At 37.9% G+C, this 20,241-nt stretch overlaps 1 protein-coding gene across 2 annotated transcripts in view; it reads right to left on the minus strand.

The window, feature by feature from the left end:
* The window catches only part of LOC145663002 (2-acylglycerol O-acyltransferase 2-A-like), a 44,216-nt gene that overhangs the window by 12,168 nt on the left and 11,807 nt on the right, over window positions 1-20,241 (minus strand). For both annotated transcript variants that reach the window (XM_081729119.1, XM_081729120.1), the window contains exons 2-3: window positions 17,155-17,385; window positions 5,489-5,754 (exon numbers count right to left, since the gene is read on the minus strand). In XM_081729119.1, coding sequence (XP_081585245.1) covers window positions 5,489-5,754; window positions 17,155-17,378 — 490 coding nt within the window. In that variant the 5' untranslated portion in view covers window positions 17,379-17,385. The remainder of the gene's footprint in view (window positions 1-5,488; window positions 5,755-17,154; window positions 17,386-20,241) is intronic.

Consider the following 20,241-nt stretch of genomic DNA (forward strand, 5'->3'; position numbering starts at 1 on the left):
TCATATTCTGAAATAGATAAACAATAATATTTACAATTACGACAGTTGATTACCCTGTGCGTAACACATTTTTCAAGTGTTTTTGTCTGTTTAATACACCGACCACGAGAGGCTCTGCTGGTAAAACCTACCTAGTTTTAAGGATCGTCTGAGACCCCTACATCACCTCAGGATAAAAGAAATTGTATGGAAGGCTTAAGATACAGTAAGTTGAGCTACATATGAAATGAATTTAGATACGAGGTATCAGCTTTCATAGCGACCAGACATAGGATTTCCTAATACGTCGACAATTTAGTTTTTCTTTCAAACACCCTCCTTGTGATATATACACAAGACAATTTTACATTTATAGCCTAAAAGAATATACAGATGGTGATCAGAAAAATGGAAACACCTGTAGTTGGCAACACGTCAGATGTATGGGTTGGCAGTGATGTCGTGGTGCTCGCAGCGCCGTACCGCTGGTGGTGGCACTGTTGCCACACTTGGTACAATTGTACCAAATTCAGCCCTTTTTGTCATTCATAGGCCCGTTGGTACCACGCTGGCATTTTCAGCCCCTTTTGTGAAAAAGTTGGTACAATTCTCCCCTATTCAGCACCATTGATACCACTATAATTTAAAATTATTAATAATGTGTTGTGATGTCTTTCAGGGAAGGTTCTAGGACGCTGGACCGGTTTTACATTTCTTTTTACAAATGTCAGATTACTCTTCTTACAGTCTACTATCCTCCTTCGGTCGTGAAATAATCGAGAATACGGTGTAATAATTTATATTTTAATATTTTATTATAACGTATTGTTTACACACGGACTCGAGATGATTGATTTATTGCTTGTTTTATTTATTTTTTCTTATATAACCATAATACCGTTTTGGTTTATTGGCCACTTTGAAATAGAGGTGCCTTTTGGTTCCCTTAGAATAAATAGTGAAGATGATAACTGCTTTCCCTTTCAATTTGCGGCCTCTGTTGTACTTCCTAACAACAGAAACATCGAAAAAAAAAAAACATCTACTTCCACGGTTGTTCAGGGGCGTCCTATTTGAACGTCTTTAAAAAGAGCACTTTCTTGATTTGAACTCTTGGATGAGAGCGAGCAGGTATAGAACTTTAGCTCTTTTAGCTTCATGCTATTGAGCCATGTATTACACTGATATATATGTATTATGAAACGTACTATAATGTATTATAATGAATTCAGCCCTTTTTGTTTCAATTTGGTACTATTTTTCAGCCCACTTCAGACTTAGGACTGTGGCAACACTGGGTGGTGGTGTGTTAGGTCGGTCTCCATACTACGTCAGGCGCAGTGGAACAGCAGTGTTCAGTGGCTGCAGCAGACGGACGTAGTGTAAAATGGGAGACCTCTCAGATTTTCAAAGAGGGCAAATTGTTGGTGCGCGGTTATGTGGAGTGAGTGTGACGGCAGTGGCTACTGTGTTAGGTGTGTCGCGTGGGACAGTGTCGAAGGTGATGACGGCCTACACAACACACGGGAAACCACATCGGGGGAGCGAAACAGTGGGCGGAAGAAAATCATGAGTGACAGGTCACTCCGGGTATTAAAGCGCATTGTCACGCAGAACCGTCGTGCCACTAAGGAGCAAGTGACGGAGGAACTCAATCAGCATCTCCCACACCCTGTTTCGACAATCACAGTCCGCCGCGAATTACATGACATGAACTTACGGGGTTGTGTTGCACGGGCCAAACCGCTTATCAGGGACCATAACGCTTTCGCACGTCGCAAATGGTGCCGCGACCATGCAACTTGGGTCGTTGAGGACTGGAAACGTGTGATATGGTCAGATGAGTCATCCTTCACCCTATTTCCAACCACGGGCCGTGTTTATGTGTGGAGAACGCCCAAAGAAGCTTATGATCTGCAGTGTCTCCGCCCAACTGTGAAACATGGTGGCGGCTCGGTGATGCTGTGGGCCGCCATTTCATGGTTTTCATTGGGTCCTGTGGTTACACTTAGCGGACGAATCACTGCCAACGATTATGTCGCAATTTTAGGAGACCACTTGCATCCTATGGTCCGGATGTTGTTCCCGGACAATTACGCCATCTAACAGGATGATAATGCACCCATTCACACAGCTGGCGTTGTTGCAGCTTGGTTTGAGAACATCAGGATGAAGTTCAACACCTCCCCTGGCCCGCCCAATCCCTAGATTTCAACATAATTGAACATCTGTGGTCCGTCTTGGAAACACGACTCCGGCGACGATTTCCACCTCCATCCTCTCTCACAGAACTGGCCGATGCCCTGCACGAGGAATGGTGTAAAATTCCACTTGCTACCATTCACGACCTCTATGCCTCCATCCCACGTCACATCAAGGCTGTTCTGAAGGCGAAAGGTGGCCCGACACCATATTAATCTGGTAAGTTGCAATTTCGTTCAGGTGTTTCCATTTCTGTGATCACCATCTGTATATGTCCGAAGCACTAAATTTTATTACCGTTACTGACTTTTGAGATGAAGAAGATACAAACATTGTAAAAATTAAACATACAAAATAATTCATGTGAGAAGATATTGGACGTTGTAGATAATAAGAATTGTTCAAATACTAAGAAAAAGTAAGGCCTATGTTTAGCAGAAGGGGTCTAAAAAAAAAATGTTACAGTTTTGGTAAAATCTGTTTGTATTAGTTTAGGTTAGGTTAGGTAAGTTTAGGTTAGGTTGTTAATTTATGTTATGATAGTGTAGGGATCCAGCATAATTTTCCAAAAAATGGTAGAATTTCGCTTATTACTACTAAAATTAGGTTAGTTCAGGTTACTTTAGGTTAGGTTAGATTTGGTTACGTTATGTTACGTCTAAGTACTTGCATCATCCATTTCTCCTGTGAATTTTGTTTTTTACGTGCTTCTGAACCCCTTCTGCTAAACATACTCCGAAAGTAATAAAGATAAACGTAGAGAAGGGAGTTTATATAATTGAAGACCTCGGTGCAAGGAGGGGATAGCTCCAATTACGGATTTGATTCACAACGGGAAAAAACACTTAAAACCCAATTTATTTTCATTTAGACTCCGAACATTTTATAAAGAAATTTAATATTATAAGGGTGAAACTTTTTTGCAAAAAGTTCGGAGGCTAAAGTAAAGTAAATAGATTTGTAATAATATTTTGTTTCAATCCTGAAACAAATATAAAATTGGAGCTGTCCCTTTCTTGCACTGCCGTCTTTAAGTTTAGTATAAAAGCGTTGATAATTTGGGACTGATTGAAACCATTCGTAGCAGTAAACAAAATCACTAAAATATGTAAACATGAATAATTAATATCATGCCAAAAAATTAAAGTTACGTAAACTCATAACATGCCAAAATTATAAGTACAATTAAAAGGAACAAAATTTTCTTCCAGGCATTGCTCGCTTTTAACCCCAATGGTTCCAACCACACTATAACTTATTCATTAGTATTGCTCATGGGTATGGCACAATAATCATTTAGGAGGAAAAAAGATTTTTGTCCGTCTTTTACGAAAATAAGTCATCAAATGTTTCGTGTAGAGTGTTGTAAGATACAAGCAAACAAACTAACAAAAAGAAACTATACAAAAACAATGAAAAACGGTTTGAAAGTTGCGAATATAGCTATAGAGAGGAAATGAAAAATTAGCTGGGATGATCGGAAAACTAATATGAAATGCTGAGAATTACAAAGAGAGAGAAAATGGTTGGAAGATAGACTGAAAAGTAATTGTATCATGAGGGATGTTATAGAATAAAAATTGAAATGAAATTTGTAGTTTTAGGCCTCACGGCTATACCCATTAGGCTAAACGAGGTGAATAATTAATGACAGTGGATTATAATGAAATTGTTGCACAGACACGAAGATGTCCAGAGTTACTTGGCCTGGAATCGAACTGGGGTCTCCTACACCAGAAGCGAACTCTTTATCAATGAACCACTGTGTCCCCATTCGACGTGATAGAAGGTACAGTGGAAGGAGAAAAAGAAAGACTGTAATAAATAAGAGGTACAAACACGGATAATTAGCTCGTCAGAACGAATAGGAAATTAAGCCCATGGGTACAGAAGTTCGTCAGTTTACGGCAAAAGGCTGGTGGTAATATGATATTACTTACGATCATTTGTGAAATAAAATAGTAATTTTCAATACAACAGTTAAGTTACACTAGGAACATAGTACACATAGGAACAACAGATGGCAGGATTTCTGTAAATATCAGAAAATTTATACTCTTACAAGAACTATTTTCGTGAAGGATTATAGGATGTATAACATGTTTTTCGTTACTTGGTGTAAAGAAAAAGCGCAAAGCTTTGTTCATATCTCAATGTAAAAAACTAATACAAATTCTCACTGCTAAGTTACTAGTTATTTCTGGTACGTCGAGATGGCGTTGGTGTAGAATTTCACGGTAACAATGGTAGACACATTGAGTTGCTTTAACATTTCATTTTATGCTGTGTGTAGTAGTCCTAATTCTACTGGATGTAGAATTAAATGACAGTAGCTTACATAGTGCATTCGTAAGAAAATGAAAGAATTAATCAAACAGGGAGAGTGAAATTTAATTGCTTCCATAATTTCCATACACTGTTCGTAGTTAGAGGAAAATTTCCCTAATCTAGGGAAATTTCGTACGTAAATTTAGCAAAAAGGGAAAAGTGATTTTTTTTCGATAAAAATGAAAACCCAGGGATATTTTCACGCTGACTGACTGACCAATATAAATCCTTAAATTTTTCTTTGTTCTTCAAAAATAAATCAATATAATAGTAATTTTGTGTGTGCGTGTCTGCCTCTCTGTCTGTGTGTTCAAAGTAGTAAAATTTTCCCCTGTTGTTGGCTGGGTGTATTTATATATTTTTTTTGTAAAAAAATGAAAGAAAAAGTAAAAAATGAACAAAACAAATGTGGTTGAGACTTCCTTTAATATAGTTAAATTAAACTTATCACATAACTTCTGTCATAAGAATTGGACTCTTAACAAACTAGGGAAATTTGATCAGAAAAGGGAATTTTTTATTAGTCGAAGGAAATTTTCTCAAGGAAACCTACGAACACTGTTTCCATGTTGTACTGCAGTCATTTCCAACTGACAAATATATATGACGTAGGAGCATTCTTTTTACAATCAGATACATAACAGAGAGAATTAGGATGAGGAAAGGAGGGGAGTTGATGACGTAGGAGAACGGAATATATAAGTGTTGTTATTGCATGCGCAGTCATGAGTCCACAGGAGGGGAGAAGATAACGTAGGAGAACCATATACTTACAAAACCATCAATTATGGCACGCTATCCATGTTCTTGTTTTCCTGTCTCCACTTCTCTTTCTCAACGCCAGGTATCTACTTCTTCCTTACCCTCTCTGTGCTATTTGTAGAGAAGAAGAGCAGCATACTGTGACTTCTCAGAATATTTGGTTGAAAATATTTGTTCTACTGTCTAAGGCTACTGACTTTTACAGATAAGTCCTTACCTAACCAAAGAGCTAGTTCTCGAAATCCGGGAATATAAAAGCACGTATTTAGCACAGCACAATTAAAGGTTATTCCAGGGAATCGGGATTCAGCATTGCGTGATTCAGTCGTGAAACATCCGCAGATTCCAACAGCAAAAACTCCGTGTGGGAAAGAACATAGGATATAGTTCTTATTTGGCGGAAGCTCTGATGTTTTATGCAATGTCACAGGGAAATAATCACTCATATGTCTCCATACTGACCACTTCCGGACCCAATCGGATCTGAAAAAAGTAAAATAAAATAAAATAAATGCGTAAAAAGTAAAGAAATATTATTACTAATTTTTCGAAGGTGTGTTTCGTCCGGAAACAGTAGTGTGGATTTCTGTATAGCTTTCTGTGCGGGAGGGAGGGGGGAAGTAGGGGATCAGGTTTGTTGGATTTAATCTAATAAGACATCAATGAGAATGTCAATACAAATATTGATGTATAAGCAAATTTCAGGATGGCCAGGCCCCATTGGCCTCCAAGGATTTGCGCACGTGTTTGGGAATATGTCATTGTCTAATACAGCGTTCTTCAACAACTGTGTCGCGATACACTGGTGTGTCGCGAATATATGTCAGGTGTGTCGCGAAATTTTTTTTTTAAATGCTTCCGAAGATCTTTCGCAAAGAAATTATCTTTAAAAGAAAATAAAAATTTATCGCCACTTGTTTCTCACACTTTGTATCTCATAATAGACATCGCATTTTTATGCAAATGCATATTTTGTATGCTTATATGCATCTCTGCTAAACTTTGTAGGGGTTTCTATCAACAATAATACAGCTGGAATTTGAAGTTTTATAGTGCACATACATGCATATTTGAAAGGTTAATCATATTTTAGTGTTTAATAGTATATTCAGCCCATTCCATAAGTTTTAATTCCGACATATGCTTATAGGATACAGTAAATCTAAGTTTGGTCTGTGCATTTTCAATGCATTTAACTGTCTATGCAGCAGGATGGTTTTCTTGCGTGAAAGAATGGAAGAATGCCTAGTTTATGGAGGACCAATATTATTAGCGACCGATCAGCAGAACAGAGAGGCCTACAATTACCAAGACGTTAAGAGAAATCTGATGATAAAAATTCATTGTAATATCGTGTTAACCTATCAATTCAGGAGCAAGAGATGCGAGGAATGTTGCTCAGTGAAGGCTTACTAGTTAGCTCTAATAGATGAAGTTCCGCACGAGCTCCAATCAGTTCCTGGTAAGCTATGTGGAAAAGAAATTGATGAATGTTTTTGCCAGAAACTCCGACTACACAACAACTAAAGCAATGAGAAAACACCTTCAGGGGTCAGATTTTAACTTGCTACAAAATATAGTTACTACACTTGCCTCTGTCTATAAATATTGTATAGTAACACCTGTTGATGCTGAGAGGCCATTTTCTGGCTACAAACGTCACAAACTGGCAATAAATAAACAAATAAATAATAAAATAAAATAAAAATAAAGAAGCATCTCATGATATGCTGTAAGACTAATTACGGGAAGGGGTAAATCCTTAAAAACGAATGTAGAAAAATTAGGTTCGTTTTACTTCGTGTAAAGTAAATACACTCTAAAATACAATTATGAAGCATGAAGAAAAACTGGAAATTGTGTTCTCATATAACTGTGTTCATTTTAATCTTACAATCTCTGTATGTTTTAAAAAAGTTACATAGAGGTATATAAATTTTCAATACTATAAAAATAAATTGTGAAGAAAGTCCCTGAAAGGTAAAATACACTTTCGATGTTACATTTCACCTCAAAACTTTGTCACAACGTTGTTGCATGTTTGAAAATGCTCTCTTTATTGCGCTGTTAGTGCATATTAAGTGCATATTTTAACATATTTGACAGCATAGTTGCATGTATATTTCATGAATTTTAAGTGCATAAAAATCCGATGTCTACTCATAGTCGTTCCATAATTTAAAGGAAAATGTATTATATGTATTTTTATATGTTTGCTTGTTTGCATCCAGGAAAAAAAAAAAACCATGCAGAGGTGTCGTGAAAGTTTGAAACGTACTTTGGTGTGCCCCAAAAGTAAAAAGGTTGAGAACGCTGGTATAATGTCACAATCACGGCTTTTGTGCAGTTAATTGCTCCAGTTCTTCGATTCGTGAATTCCGTTCATTTTGGATTTCCGAACGACATGAACTGATTATCACAGCAACTAAATAGTAACAACTTGAAGGAGCATCGGAATCGAATGTTCTATTTCTTTAAATATTATATATTTATTCTATTGAACTTCTAAAATTGATAGAAAGTAGTCTGCCTAGACCGGAATTCAACTTTTTAAGTGTTACGTATAATATGTGCGTCGCAGAAAGGATTATGTGGAGCTGAAGGGAGAAACCAAACAATGCATACGAAATATTTCCTAACAATAATCATTTTATGTATAGTAAATAAGTGAATACATAATATATTCTAGTAGAATAAAAAATATCAACTCCATCAAATTCACACCGAACGACATACACTCTAACACCATAAAAGTAAGTTCTTCTCGAAAACTACGCATGAAAATTTACCGTGAAGTATGTTATTTTGCTGACTTTTTTACGTGTGGGATCCTTTGTTTAATCCCAGATCGTGTCAAGTGACTTTGTTGTGGACAAACACTGTTCGTGAGTTTTTTAAGATTAAGAGATTAAGGGTCTCAAAAATAGGCTCAACCTATGACTTTATCTGTCTACTGAAATGGAAATAGTATAAATAGACTATAACTCCTGGTTTCAGCATTGACCAATCTATGACTGTCTACTAAAATGGAAATAGTATAAATCGACTGCAACTCCTGGTTTCAGCATTGATCCCCTAAGAGCAGACACAACAGTACTAATGAAGGACGGTTTTTAAATATGGATTTAGCATTTCAAAAGTATTTTCTTTTTAGTTTAACATCACACAATTATGTATCGAGGTTAAGGGGGACATTTATAAGAAGGATAATAATGATGGAATAACGAAACTGGGAGAAATTGGGAGAACCACGAGATAATCCATGCACGTGATCCACCACAAAGCCCATTGGCGGGAGCTAGGATCCAACAACAGACCCCTAACGCCGGAGGTAAGCGCTCTACGAGTGAGTCACAGCGGTTCCATTTCAAGGGTAACTTTAATTTTCGTCCTCATCTCTGTACTTACATCGGAAGTGATTGATCTACTTAATGGCATCTGCAAGTTTATCGAAGGGCGGGCAAATACCCTCACTTTATAAACGACCAGTAGCGTAGCCAGGATGTGTGTTTGGGGGGGGGCAAGTGCTGTTATAGGCACATATAGAAAAATTACAAACAAAAAATATATAAACATAAAAATATATACAAAATTACAAACATCAAAGTACTAAAGTACATTGTCGGATCTCTTTGGGGGGGGCCGGCCCCTCCGGGCCCCCCCCTTCCCTACGCCACTGTAAACGACCGTCTCAATCAAGGTACCGGTACTACTTCTATATTTAAACTTCCACTATACCTTTCATTACGTCCCTTAGCTACAAGATCAGTTTCTTTCCAGTAGTATTTTAACCAGTTTTTCCTTTCCTTTCACAATTTAATACATAGGTCTTCGAAACCCGATCGTTCCTAACCTTTCTTCATGGCTTCGTTTTCACTTACGAGGAAGGTCCATAAACCGTGAGAGTTGAATTTTGATGAAAATTTGTGACAAGATTCAGTTCGAGTTGCTAAGTAACGTAGTAATAGTCACTCAATGCGCAAATGCTTCGTTGAGCTGCTACACCGACGCCATCTTGAAATCCAGTAGGTAATGACCAAGAATACCCTTTTGGCACAAAAATGAAAAAGCTTTTGATAGATCTCACTTCAGTATTGTAAACCAAGGTAGAGCATCTATATGTAGGAGTACTTCCAGTGCATGATCGCCATTTTGAAAGGCGCCATATTGAATCGCGGTCAATAAATGGCAAGGGTGTAATATGGGGTAGTAAATAGCACTGGAATTTACTCCTGACAAGTAACACTTCACATCGTTGCTGCCGGTCTGACGCTAAACTATACATTTTCGGAAAGCACTAGTCCTAAATAGGATAACTACACAGTGCGACGGTCAGACGTTGCCGCGTTCAGGACTTATGGAGCGTCAAACATTAACATGGGGTTTATGAGAGTTACAGGAAACGAAGAAGAACACAAGGTTTGTGACGTTTGAATCGACGTTGTCTGATTGAGCACTTGTTTGCGTAAGTTAAAGGGTACAATCAATGTGCAAATCGTCGAACAGAGCATGAGAGATGCAAAGAGTGCGCTCACAGTGTGCACACTTGACGAACGGTAGTTCGCCGCACGTGAAGCACACGTCACCTTCGTCGAGGGAGTCAAAGCAGTACTCGTGCGGAGAGATCCACATTCCCGGCTCCTCGTCCAGATAGCCAGCCTTGTGGAAAGCGTACCGGATCAGGTTCTTGAATCGGGGTGCGCTGAACTGGTAGAGTGAAAACGACTGTAGTGCCAGGAATCGATCGCGATGCCAGATATCCATGACACTGTCCATGGCCAGTGTGTCGGTCACAAAGCGTACAAAGGACTTGTACTGACGGAAGAAATGCACATCTAAAGGCTGAATCTTTCCAGTGCAACCACCAGGAATCAGTCTCTTGTGCAACGCAACGTCGGCAGGCTTCAGTGCGTTCGATAGATTGTCGTCCTTGTTCAGAGTCCACGAGTCCAATAGCAAAACGATCTTCTTCCGATCATCAGGCATGCTTGGCCAGAACACTTGCTCGTAGAAGTCCTTAAGGTCGTCCCTGTTCATGTTGGACGTTTTCCAGCAAATGATTTGATGTTCGGTGGATCTGCAGGCTTGTTTCCCGGAAACTTTCCACTTGGTTCCGACACCAGTACATACATCGGCCGCAGAATCTCTCCGGCCATGGTGATCACGGGCATGATCATGTAGCTGTGGGTTGTTGCGCTCATGGATCCCACAACCGCTCGCACGACTGTTGTTCCTTTGGTACGGAGAGTGCGAGTACTCTGCAACAACTTCTTGAAGCTACTCTGATCTGCATTGGCAACCTGCGTTGGTGGGATGCTTTCGCTTGCAATGAGCTCGCGAGTCGCTAATACGAAAGCATCAGCCTGCTGCTGCAAGTCCAACTCTTTCAGTTGCCAGGTCCTGCCGACCCTGTGGGTGATTGCACGGTCCACGATGTTGTTGCGCTTCTTGAATCTGTACACCCACGACGGTGATGCCTTGAACTTGAGACTCTTGTTAGGGTCCAGTTCATTAGCTGTTTGCCTAGCCCAAATTCGCAACGTTCGATCGTGAATGATAGCAGTGTGCTGTTTCTCCGCGAACATGCCCCGAACTGCCTCATTGATCTCTGCCATCAGCGTCTTCTTGTCATCTTTGCCTTGTGTTGCCCCAAAGTGACGTAGCACGCCAATGTTCCGAATATACCTGAACTGATTCTGCAGAGTCGAGTGGGTAGCACGACCGGTCTTTGTGTTCCAAGGCCTACCTGTTTTTGGATTTACCGTCCAGTAGGCATAGGCTTTTGCCTTGTACTCGCGCCACTGCTCTGGTGTCATTTTGGAGTCTTCTGGAGGCTGATCCTGGAACTTCGGCTTCTTCACAGGAGAGGGCAGGTATTCTGACGCTGATGAGCCAGATGCGGAAGACGTATGAGACTGCTGCGATGACGAAGGCATCTCTGCATCCTCCTGCTCTTGGTCTTCCTCGTCTCCAAAATCCATGTCTCCGTCCCCCTGGTCACCATCACTGTCACCGAAGCCGAGCGTACGAATCTCTTCAACGACTTCCATCCCGCTGGTCAAAAGAGACTTGATGTGTGCCACCATCCTTTGCTCTTCCAAATTTGGATTGCGCTCATTTGTCCCGATCTCGGCCACCAGAGCCCAAACGACCACTTTCGGATCCATCTTACAACGCATACCTAAAAAACACAAAAACAACACAAATGTTAGCACAGAGTACAAATGCAAGACGAATTAGCATGAAATAATACGACTGCTACAACACAAATGTTAGCACAGAGTTCAAATGCAAGACGAATTAGCATGAAATAATACGACTGCTATGGTTACTCTCATAAACCCCATGTTAATGTTTGACGCTCCATAAGTCCTGAACGCGGCAACGTCTGACCGTCGCACTGTGTAGTTATCCTATTTAGGACTAGTGCTTTCCGAAAATGTATAGTTTAGCGTCAGACCGGCAGCAACGATGTGAAGTGTTACTTGTGAGTCCATTTCCGCAACCAAAGTTTACATATCTATTTTCACTTCAGAGTTAAGAGATCTCTTACCTACAGGAACATATAAAAACTGTGTAAGTTAGACTTGTGTTATGAAATACGGTCGTGCGAGCACTTGCAGGTTTTTAACTAATGCAATAGTCAATGCAATTAGAGAGAGAAATCGTTTATTAAATTGAAATTCCTGTAGTGAAAAATGGAATAGGAGCATGCTACAAGTTATACATATTTCAAAGTGCGATGGAATAGACTGCTCGTCGATGAAACGCATGCCTAATAGTACTGACGAGCAGAAAATACTAAAGGGATTGTTCGGATATGTATTAGAAAAACATATAAACTGGTGAATATTAGTTGAACGACCAAAATGGTTCGAATTCCACTATAATCAGTAGTTCCATGTCTCCTTTAGCGTAGCAGGGAACGTTGGACTGAATCAAACCAAAAATATATTTTAGGCAAAACTCTGTTTTACATGATCCGTTATAGTGTGTTAAGTTTTCTTCTCCAATCTTGAATATTGCGTTTTATTATTATTGCAGAATATTGCGTTTTTTTTTCAATACTCGACAACCTATAATATACCGTGCATATTACGAAGTTAAAACGCTTTAATGTAATTATTACCAGTTTGTCTAAATACAATCGATTTATTGCGGACGCATTGAAAAATTAAGGGGATTTAAATTATCAGTTCGCAGCCCATTCTTAGAAGAAGATACACCTGAAAGTTAGAATTCACTTTTCTTGTGTCTGTTTTGCTATTAGTGATAAGAGAATGCATACACACCTGCTAAGAATAGATGGCAATAAAGATTATTACAAGATTCAATACCAATTTGCAATCCATAAAACAAGCCTCTTTTTTGCTTTTTCCTTCAATATTAAATAATTAAATATCTGAAACTTTCCACCTTTAACGATAAAACACTTGCTTATAATAAGGGCAAGACTAGTTTTCATATCAAAACTGTGATAGCAGGTGTTCACTTGTTCGGTGCACAAGTTATATGGCAGAATTTTCATAATGAAAATGCATTCTGTTGTGTATCGTCAATTTTGTGCGCCAGTCCTAAAGGACATGTTTCCATATGCATGGCAGAAATGTGGGTACGTCACAGGAGTAATAGTTGGTTCATTTACAAATGTTCTGGAGCAGTGCCGGATTTACGTATAAGCTAAACAAGCTATAGCTTAGGGCCCCATACTCTTGGGGGCCCAAAAAATTTAAGGAAAAAATTGAATGTACATTTTCAAAATATAAGAAAATAATAAATAAAGTAACATCTACATATAGCAACCGTGCTTCGTTTGTGTAGACCCCTATGATGCAAATAATGGGACCCCTTCTGCTAGCCTGCATCGTAACATATCACTGATTTCTTCATTTCTGTATATAGGATCCTACGTTCATCTGGACACATAAAGGGTCCCATTATCTTCAGTAGCTTAGGGCACCACCAAACCTAAATCCACCTCTGTTCTGGAGACTAGTAGAAAATAGTGTCTGTGGACATGAAGATTGTGACGAAAATGCATTTGTTAAGTGTTTGTACTGCTCCACGATACTGTGTGTTAATCACTTCGTTTTTGATCTCCATCATCACAACTGAAGAGCAAAAGGTTAGTAGGTTAATATTTGCTTATGTGCATCAGTTTATATTATTTTTCTATTAATATGTGCCGTTGCACCTAACTTCTATTACAGAATTAAATGCTATGCATAATCGCAACACACATAGACTCATATATATAGCACACTTTGAAATAGGTATAAATTGATAGAGTGCTGCTATTCCATTTTTCACTACAGGAATTTCAATTTAATTAACGATTTCTCTTATTAGTCTCAAGATCTGATTGGTATAGTGGCTATTGTACTGCATTAGTTAAAACACTGCAAGTGCTCGAAGGACCGTGTTTCATAACACAAGTCTAACTCACACAGTTTTTACATGTTACTGTGGGTAAGAGAGCTCTTAACTCTGAAGTGAAAACAGATATGTAAACTTTGGTTGCGGAAATGGACTCAGGAGTAAATTCCAGTGCTATGTAATACCCCATGTTACATCCTTGCCATTTATCATATTTGACCGCGATTCAATATGGCGCCTTTCAAAATGGCGATCATGCACTGGAATTACTCCTACATATAGATGCTCTACCTTGGTTTACAATACTGAAGTGAGATCTATCAAAAGCTTTTTCATTTTTGTGCCAAAAGGGTATTCTTGGTCATTACCTACTGGATTTCAAGATGGCGTCGGTGTAGCAGCTCAACGAAGCATTTGCGCATTGAGTGACTATTACTATTACCTGACCAGCGAAGGAGTGCGGGCGGCCGATTTTGGAACTAAAATGCAAGCAGCAGTGTTTCTAACCGGATTACTTGTAATCAATCTATCACAGTTCTTTTTGTCCTGTTCGTAATAAACAACTTCACGCATATGCTCAAGTCAGGGGCAGATCCAGGGGGCGGGGTGATCGGGACGATTGCCCCCCCCAGGATAGGGTATTTTTTATGTTAAAAATAAAACCTAAGAATTTTCACCTTTGTATTATAAATGTAAAATAAAACCTAAAATAGGTAGGGGTTACTTTTTTTTTGTTTTACGTTGCAGAAGTCAAATAAAGGATTAAATTGCAAGAAATTACTTACATTGGCGTTCTTGCTAAAAAAAAAAAATGTCCACCTTTGAAATCGCAGATGGCCATTTCTGTTCTAGAAATTGCAGACAATAGCTACTTCTCCTTTTCTAAAGTTGTTTTACTTTTATTTGCAATACACTCTTACCTTGATTTGACTTCGAACGACCCCCCCAACATTCAGTCTGGATCCGCCCCTGGCTCAAGTTAAGACAATCAGTTTCAAAAGTTATTGAAGTTACTTGCAGAACATCTTAAGTAATAAGCAAAAGAAAAAAACTACTACAAGAATACACCCTCCATATTAACTTGCGAACAAGCTAGCGAGCAGCGTTTTACAGGTTGCTCCTGTTTTATAATGGCATCGAATAAAACGTAATCAATTTTTATACAATCAGCTTAATACACGGTAGAAGCTCACTGAATTGTCAATTGTGCTATGTTATTCTTAAATTGGTAATTTCCATTCATATATCACTATTCACAATACATCTGCATTACTGCAAGAATGGTTTACTACAACCACATAACTTACGGCGTTCTTTATAAAGCGGAAAGAGATTAAGCTATGCATAACATCCAAACTGAAACTTTTAAAAGCCGTTGGATACACTGCAGAGTGAAACTCTCCGCTCCCCTGTCCCACCGCGCTTGCCAAGAAACTGATGTAAACACAACAGCAGCGCCATCCTTCCAAAACCGCACTGCTATCCTGGTCAGGATATACGTTACTTAGCAACTCGAACTGAATCTTGTCACAAATTTTCGTCAAAATTCAACTCTCACGGTTTATGGATCTTCCTCGTTAGTTAAGTTTCTCTACTCTTCTCTACACCAATAATTTGAACACATTCTATTGTTTTTTAGTCTTCTTTGTCAAGGTTAATTCACACTCACATATAATGTGCCGTTCCTATGCCGTGTCCTGTCTGTGCAGCGGTCAACGAAGTTTATTTAGACTTTGAAAATGCATTGACTTATTTTTTTAAATTCTCACACGGGGGCTCAGTGGTCTTATCTCTGGTGAGTGGGGTCTCTACTTCGATCCTCGGCCAAGTAAGTTCGTGGTGAACAACATGGTGTCTGAGTTTTTTGGGGTACTTTCGTTTAATCCTACATTGTCATTTCACCAATTCTTCCATTATCATTCATTTGCCTTAATCATCGTCTCATTTAGCCTAAAGGGCATAACGTGAGACGTTAAACCGAAGGACTTTTAATTCTTACATGATATGCGGTGCTCGGTCGTTCCCCTGCCGTGCCCCGACAGGGCTGCCTTGCAGACAAACTACTTGGATCGCGACTCGACGGTTGTGATGGTTCGACTTCCTTCGGAGTATTTGAATCGACGCGAAGTTGGACAGAACCAGTAAGAATGTTTTCCTCCTTGCAACTCATCTTCGGAAATGGGTTAGAAAGAAGTAGTGGCACGGCATTGGAACGATACCCTATATGTGAATTAGGCTTTAATGTCGACATTATATTCTGTATAGCATTTAATACCGCACACATAATTTAATTAGTCTCTTCTGAAATTCTGTATTCAAGAAATGCATACCCTAGCAATACTTACGTAGGGTAATGGTTGGGAATTAGGAATGCAAAAAATAAAGAAGAATATAAGTTGACTCAACGTAGTTTTCATTATAGATTGGCAACAGGGGCATCATTTAGGGGGGCAAGGAGGGGTATTTGCCCCCCCTGAGTTTGGGATATATATAGATTTTATCAATAGAATAGTAGTAAATCAGTGGAAAACGCGAAATTTTGCTTATATCAAGGGGTCTTGTTCCCCCCTCCAAGCAAAATCTGAAATGACGCTCCTGATTGGCAAGCCAATAATTTGGTGTCGTTTATACAACAGTTTCGACCATACATTCCCAATTGCAACTTTACTTCTTTCGAATGTTGGTAATTGCTTTAGTTAGCAAATATCTGGCAAAGCAGCCAACCAGGAAGTAAGCCCAACGTTGGCAGTTGCTAGCCAACGGTTTACCAGTGTTGGGCTTACTATCTGTGCTGCTGGAAGTAGGGCTGCTTGTAAAATCGCTTGACATGTACCTCGCCGGTAAAGCAATACTTCTTTTAAGTGTATTTTATGGTTCTCAATTCGAATATGATATGTTCCCTTCTCCGGATATAGCATTGTATAAATCAGCGTTTCTTTATACATGTGAGGTGTGTCGCGAAATTTTTAATGTTTTCTACGATCTTCCGCAAAGAAATCATCTTTAGAATAAAATAAACATTTATTGCCAATCGACTTGATTTCACACATGTCTTCCAAGTTTAAAGCTGAAAAGTTTACTTTTAACGCTCTTTTATGTTAATATGTTTCTATTCAAGAGCCTTCCGTAATTTGCTGAGAGATTTGTATCTCATAGTCGTTCTATAATTTTTTAAAAAAGAAAAAAATGTATGTATTTTTGTTTGCTTTTTTGCATCTAGGAAGAAAATCAGATGCAGGGGTGTCGCGAAAATTTGAAACGTACTTTGGTGTGCCCCAAAGGAAAAAAAAATGTTGAAAAATGCTGCTAGAAATAACACGATTTTAATACAAAATGTTATTTGTAATTACTTCATATATTTCTGTTATTTTTATCAACTGCTATAAAATTTGAAAGATTTCGAGTCATATGCCATAGTTGGACCCCTGCTAGTGCTAAAGTCTTTTATGTCATTAAAATACTAACAACATAAAGTTTGTTAAATATCAGAATATTATGATCACTTACCTTCGACCTCCTCTTGCAGGAGTATTTTTATCAAGCCAAAGATACATGAGATAAAGGATAGTAATCCAGTAGTACCTTGTATAGAAAAACAAGTACCAGAAAACGTATATAAGCGTCGGTCCTAAGAGCAACCAACATGATACATAGAAGAGGGCGCCACCAATTTGTAACCATCTCTCCAAAGTAATTCTCCAGAACTCCATTGCTGCACAAACGAACTTCATTAATTATCTGAAAATTATATAAGAACATAAAATATTGGAAATAATTATCTCTCGTGTATAGCTTTACAGACTCGCATCTAAAGAGTGACTAAACCAGGGGAAACGCATCTTCTAGAAGAAAATAAAATTGAGTGCTGGAGCCTCCTTTTTGAGAAAATTCTGGGAGGTAGAGGGGCGTGAAATATGGATGATTTACAAAACGGGGCACCAGCCAAACAAGATTGGGAACCACTGCTCTAAATTTTGCTACAATATCTCACGAGGGAGCAGGCGTTGATACAACCAGCGTGGATTAAAAGAATAGAATAGAATACTTTATTAGTCATTAGACAAGTAGTAGCAATAGACCTATACTTTGTCAAGAATAGTATTTCAATTGTAAAAATGTTGAAATGTAAGAAAAGAACTATTACTCTTATCCTATTACTAATTGACTAATTAAAACTATTACTAACTAACAGTTAAACTATAACTCTTAAGCAATACAATTTGCAATTTCACATTTACATTAATGACACTACCACAAAGCAATGAGCAAAAGTCCATTATTACCATTATTATAAGGCCAACCCCATTATTAGATCTCTCAAATTCGGATGAAGTTCCGTAGTAACAGTAGCAATAGGAATAGTTGTAGTAGATTAGGCGATGATAGGTTTAGTTGAGTACTACTACCATGTTTTGAATCTTGGAAGGAGGTATATGCAGTCTAGGGAACTTTACCCTCACATTTTCACCAGTTGGCATTTACTTTTTATAGATTATAAATGCATTCCTCAAATTCCGTAACGCTATATATATACACAATTATCTCTTAACAAATTACTAATGTGTTTGCCAAACTGCTTGTTTTCCAAATTGCATTCATGTAAAGGTAACAAATTGAACAGTTTCATTCCATTATATTTAAAGTTTTGTCGTGTCTTGCATAATCTGACAGACGACGTTTCTAAATTCTCCTGGTACCTTGTATTATAATCATGTATGTTAGATCGCAAATTTAACACGAAAGCAAATTTATAGCTTTATTTAACACGAACACTGGCTATAAAATTGTTCCGTAAAAATAGTACACTAGTTCAGTGTAAGCGGCAAATGCATCAATGCAGCTATACAGTACCAACGGATGTTTTATAAGCATATTGAAATTGTTCCTCAACCACTATTGTGATTGAAAATATTAAATTCTGCAGCCATAAGCCATGTCAGCTATTACACTATAAATGATGAAAAAGTATAAGATTGAATTAAGCAATAGGTCAAGTTCCGAAGTTGATCGTCAAAATTTTGAAAATTTACCGGAAAGAAATGGTTATTTTGCTCATCAGTGTGCTTGATGAAATATAAGGAGATCGTAAATTGTGTTTAGTTTTTATAAGCGGTTGTAAACACGGAACTATTTGGCAAGCGGAGGGAACTACTTCGTGCAAAGTTACTACATGGTTGGATTGTGTGAAAGGAGTTCTGGTATTTGTATTCCGAACATGGCTGCAAGTGTACAGAGCCGTTCTAGTTGGCATCCTTACGGAGAGACGAGAAATTACACTCTATTAACAAAATGGATCCAAATTTCCCTAAACCTAAGCTAACCCTACCCTATCCTACCCTAACACATTCGATCATCAGTATTGTTCTCATGATCCTTTTAACCAAACTTCAATCAACTTCCACTATAGCATTACTACTAAAGCTCATGAAACATTTCTTTAGTACATGCTTGTCTTGTCTTCTCTTCTTCACTATTAACAGTGTCCAACTTTCGCACCAGGTTTTTCACCCTAATGTGCTGTGAATGCTGAAAATTGATATAATTAAAAGTTCGATTAGAGTTACAATAGTTTACTAATTATAAACGCTGAAAGCAGTATATATTGAATTGGGTGAGATTCGTAAATGCTATTTCATCTGGTTTTAACCTATATTTGTCAGTAGTAGCTTTGTCTAAATTTAAAGTGATTGAATTGTCGATAGAAGTTACGTTGTTTCCTTATTTATATACTGCTTCTGGAAGGTTTCTGCATATTAATATCCTTTAGTTGTTTGAGGCTCCGACTTGATATGTAGTTGTAGACTTCTTTTGAATATTTAAATATAATTGACTTGTATAGTAAATAAATATTACCTTAAGTTTTTTAAAACTTCAATTGTTTTAACTTTTCCTATGATCCTCCAGATGTCTAAGATTTTTTAAAATCCTGATTTTGATTGTGTGCTCTTGAAATACTTTTCTTCTTGTTTCTATTTTTCTTTTTTTTTAATTTTTTTGTTTATTTCTAAAAATTGATTCCAGTAGATATCAAGAATTGAATAATAAGTTTTATAGATGTCCAATTACACGTAGCAAATTTGTATTTATATGACAACGGTGCATATCCATGAATATTATACATTTTTTTCATAAGATTGTCTCTTAAAGGTTGATATAGTTCACATTCTAACAGTAAATGGTTGGTAGTGCCAATTCCTTTGTCCCACCAGCAGCGATAAGTTCCTTTTTTTTTTTTTTTTAATTTGATACAATTTGTAAGGCGTTAATGCAGTACCAAAAAATTAATCTATAGTAGAGGATGTGAAAGAATGGTTGGTCGTGTTTGTTCTTTCTTGTTGTATAATTATTACAGTAAAATTGCCCTGGAATTTGTTGCTGTTGATTTCGTCATGAAGTTAGTTCATTATTAAGCGTTTTTATTATGTCTGGATAAAAATTTTGGGGAGTAAGCTTGAATAAAATCTTAATTTCTTCCGTACATGCGCTTTTGGCAGCCAGATCGATTGTGTTGCTATTTTCTATATTTACGTGCGATCTCATAAATCCAAATATTAATGAATACTTTTGTTTAAGAATAGAGATATTTAATATTAA

The sequence above is a fragment of the Thermobia domestica genome, chromosome 10 (genome assembly GCF_964235325.1).
Source record: "Thermobia domestica chromosome 10, izTheDome1.hap1.1, whole genome shotgun sequence".
NCBI classification, from domain to species: Eukaryota; Metazoa; Arthropoda; class Insecta; order Zygentoma; family Lepismatidae; genus Thermobia; species Thermobia domestica.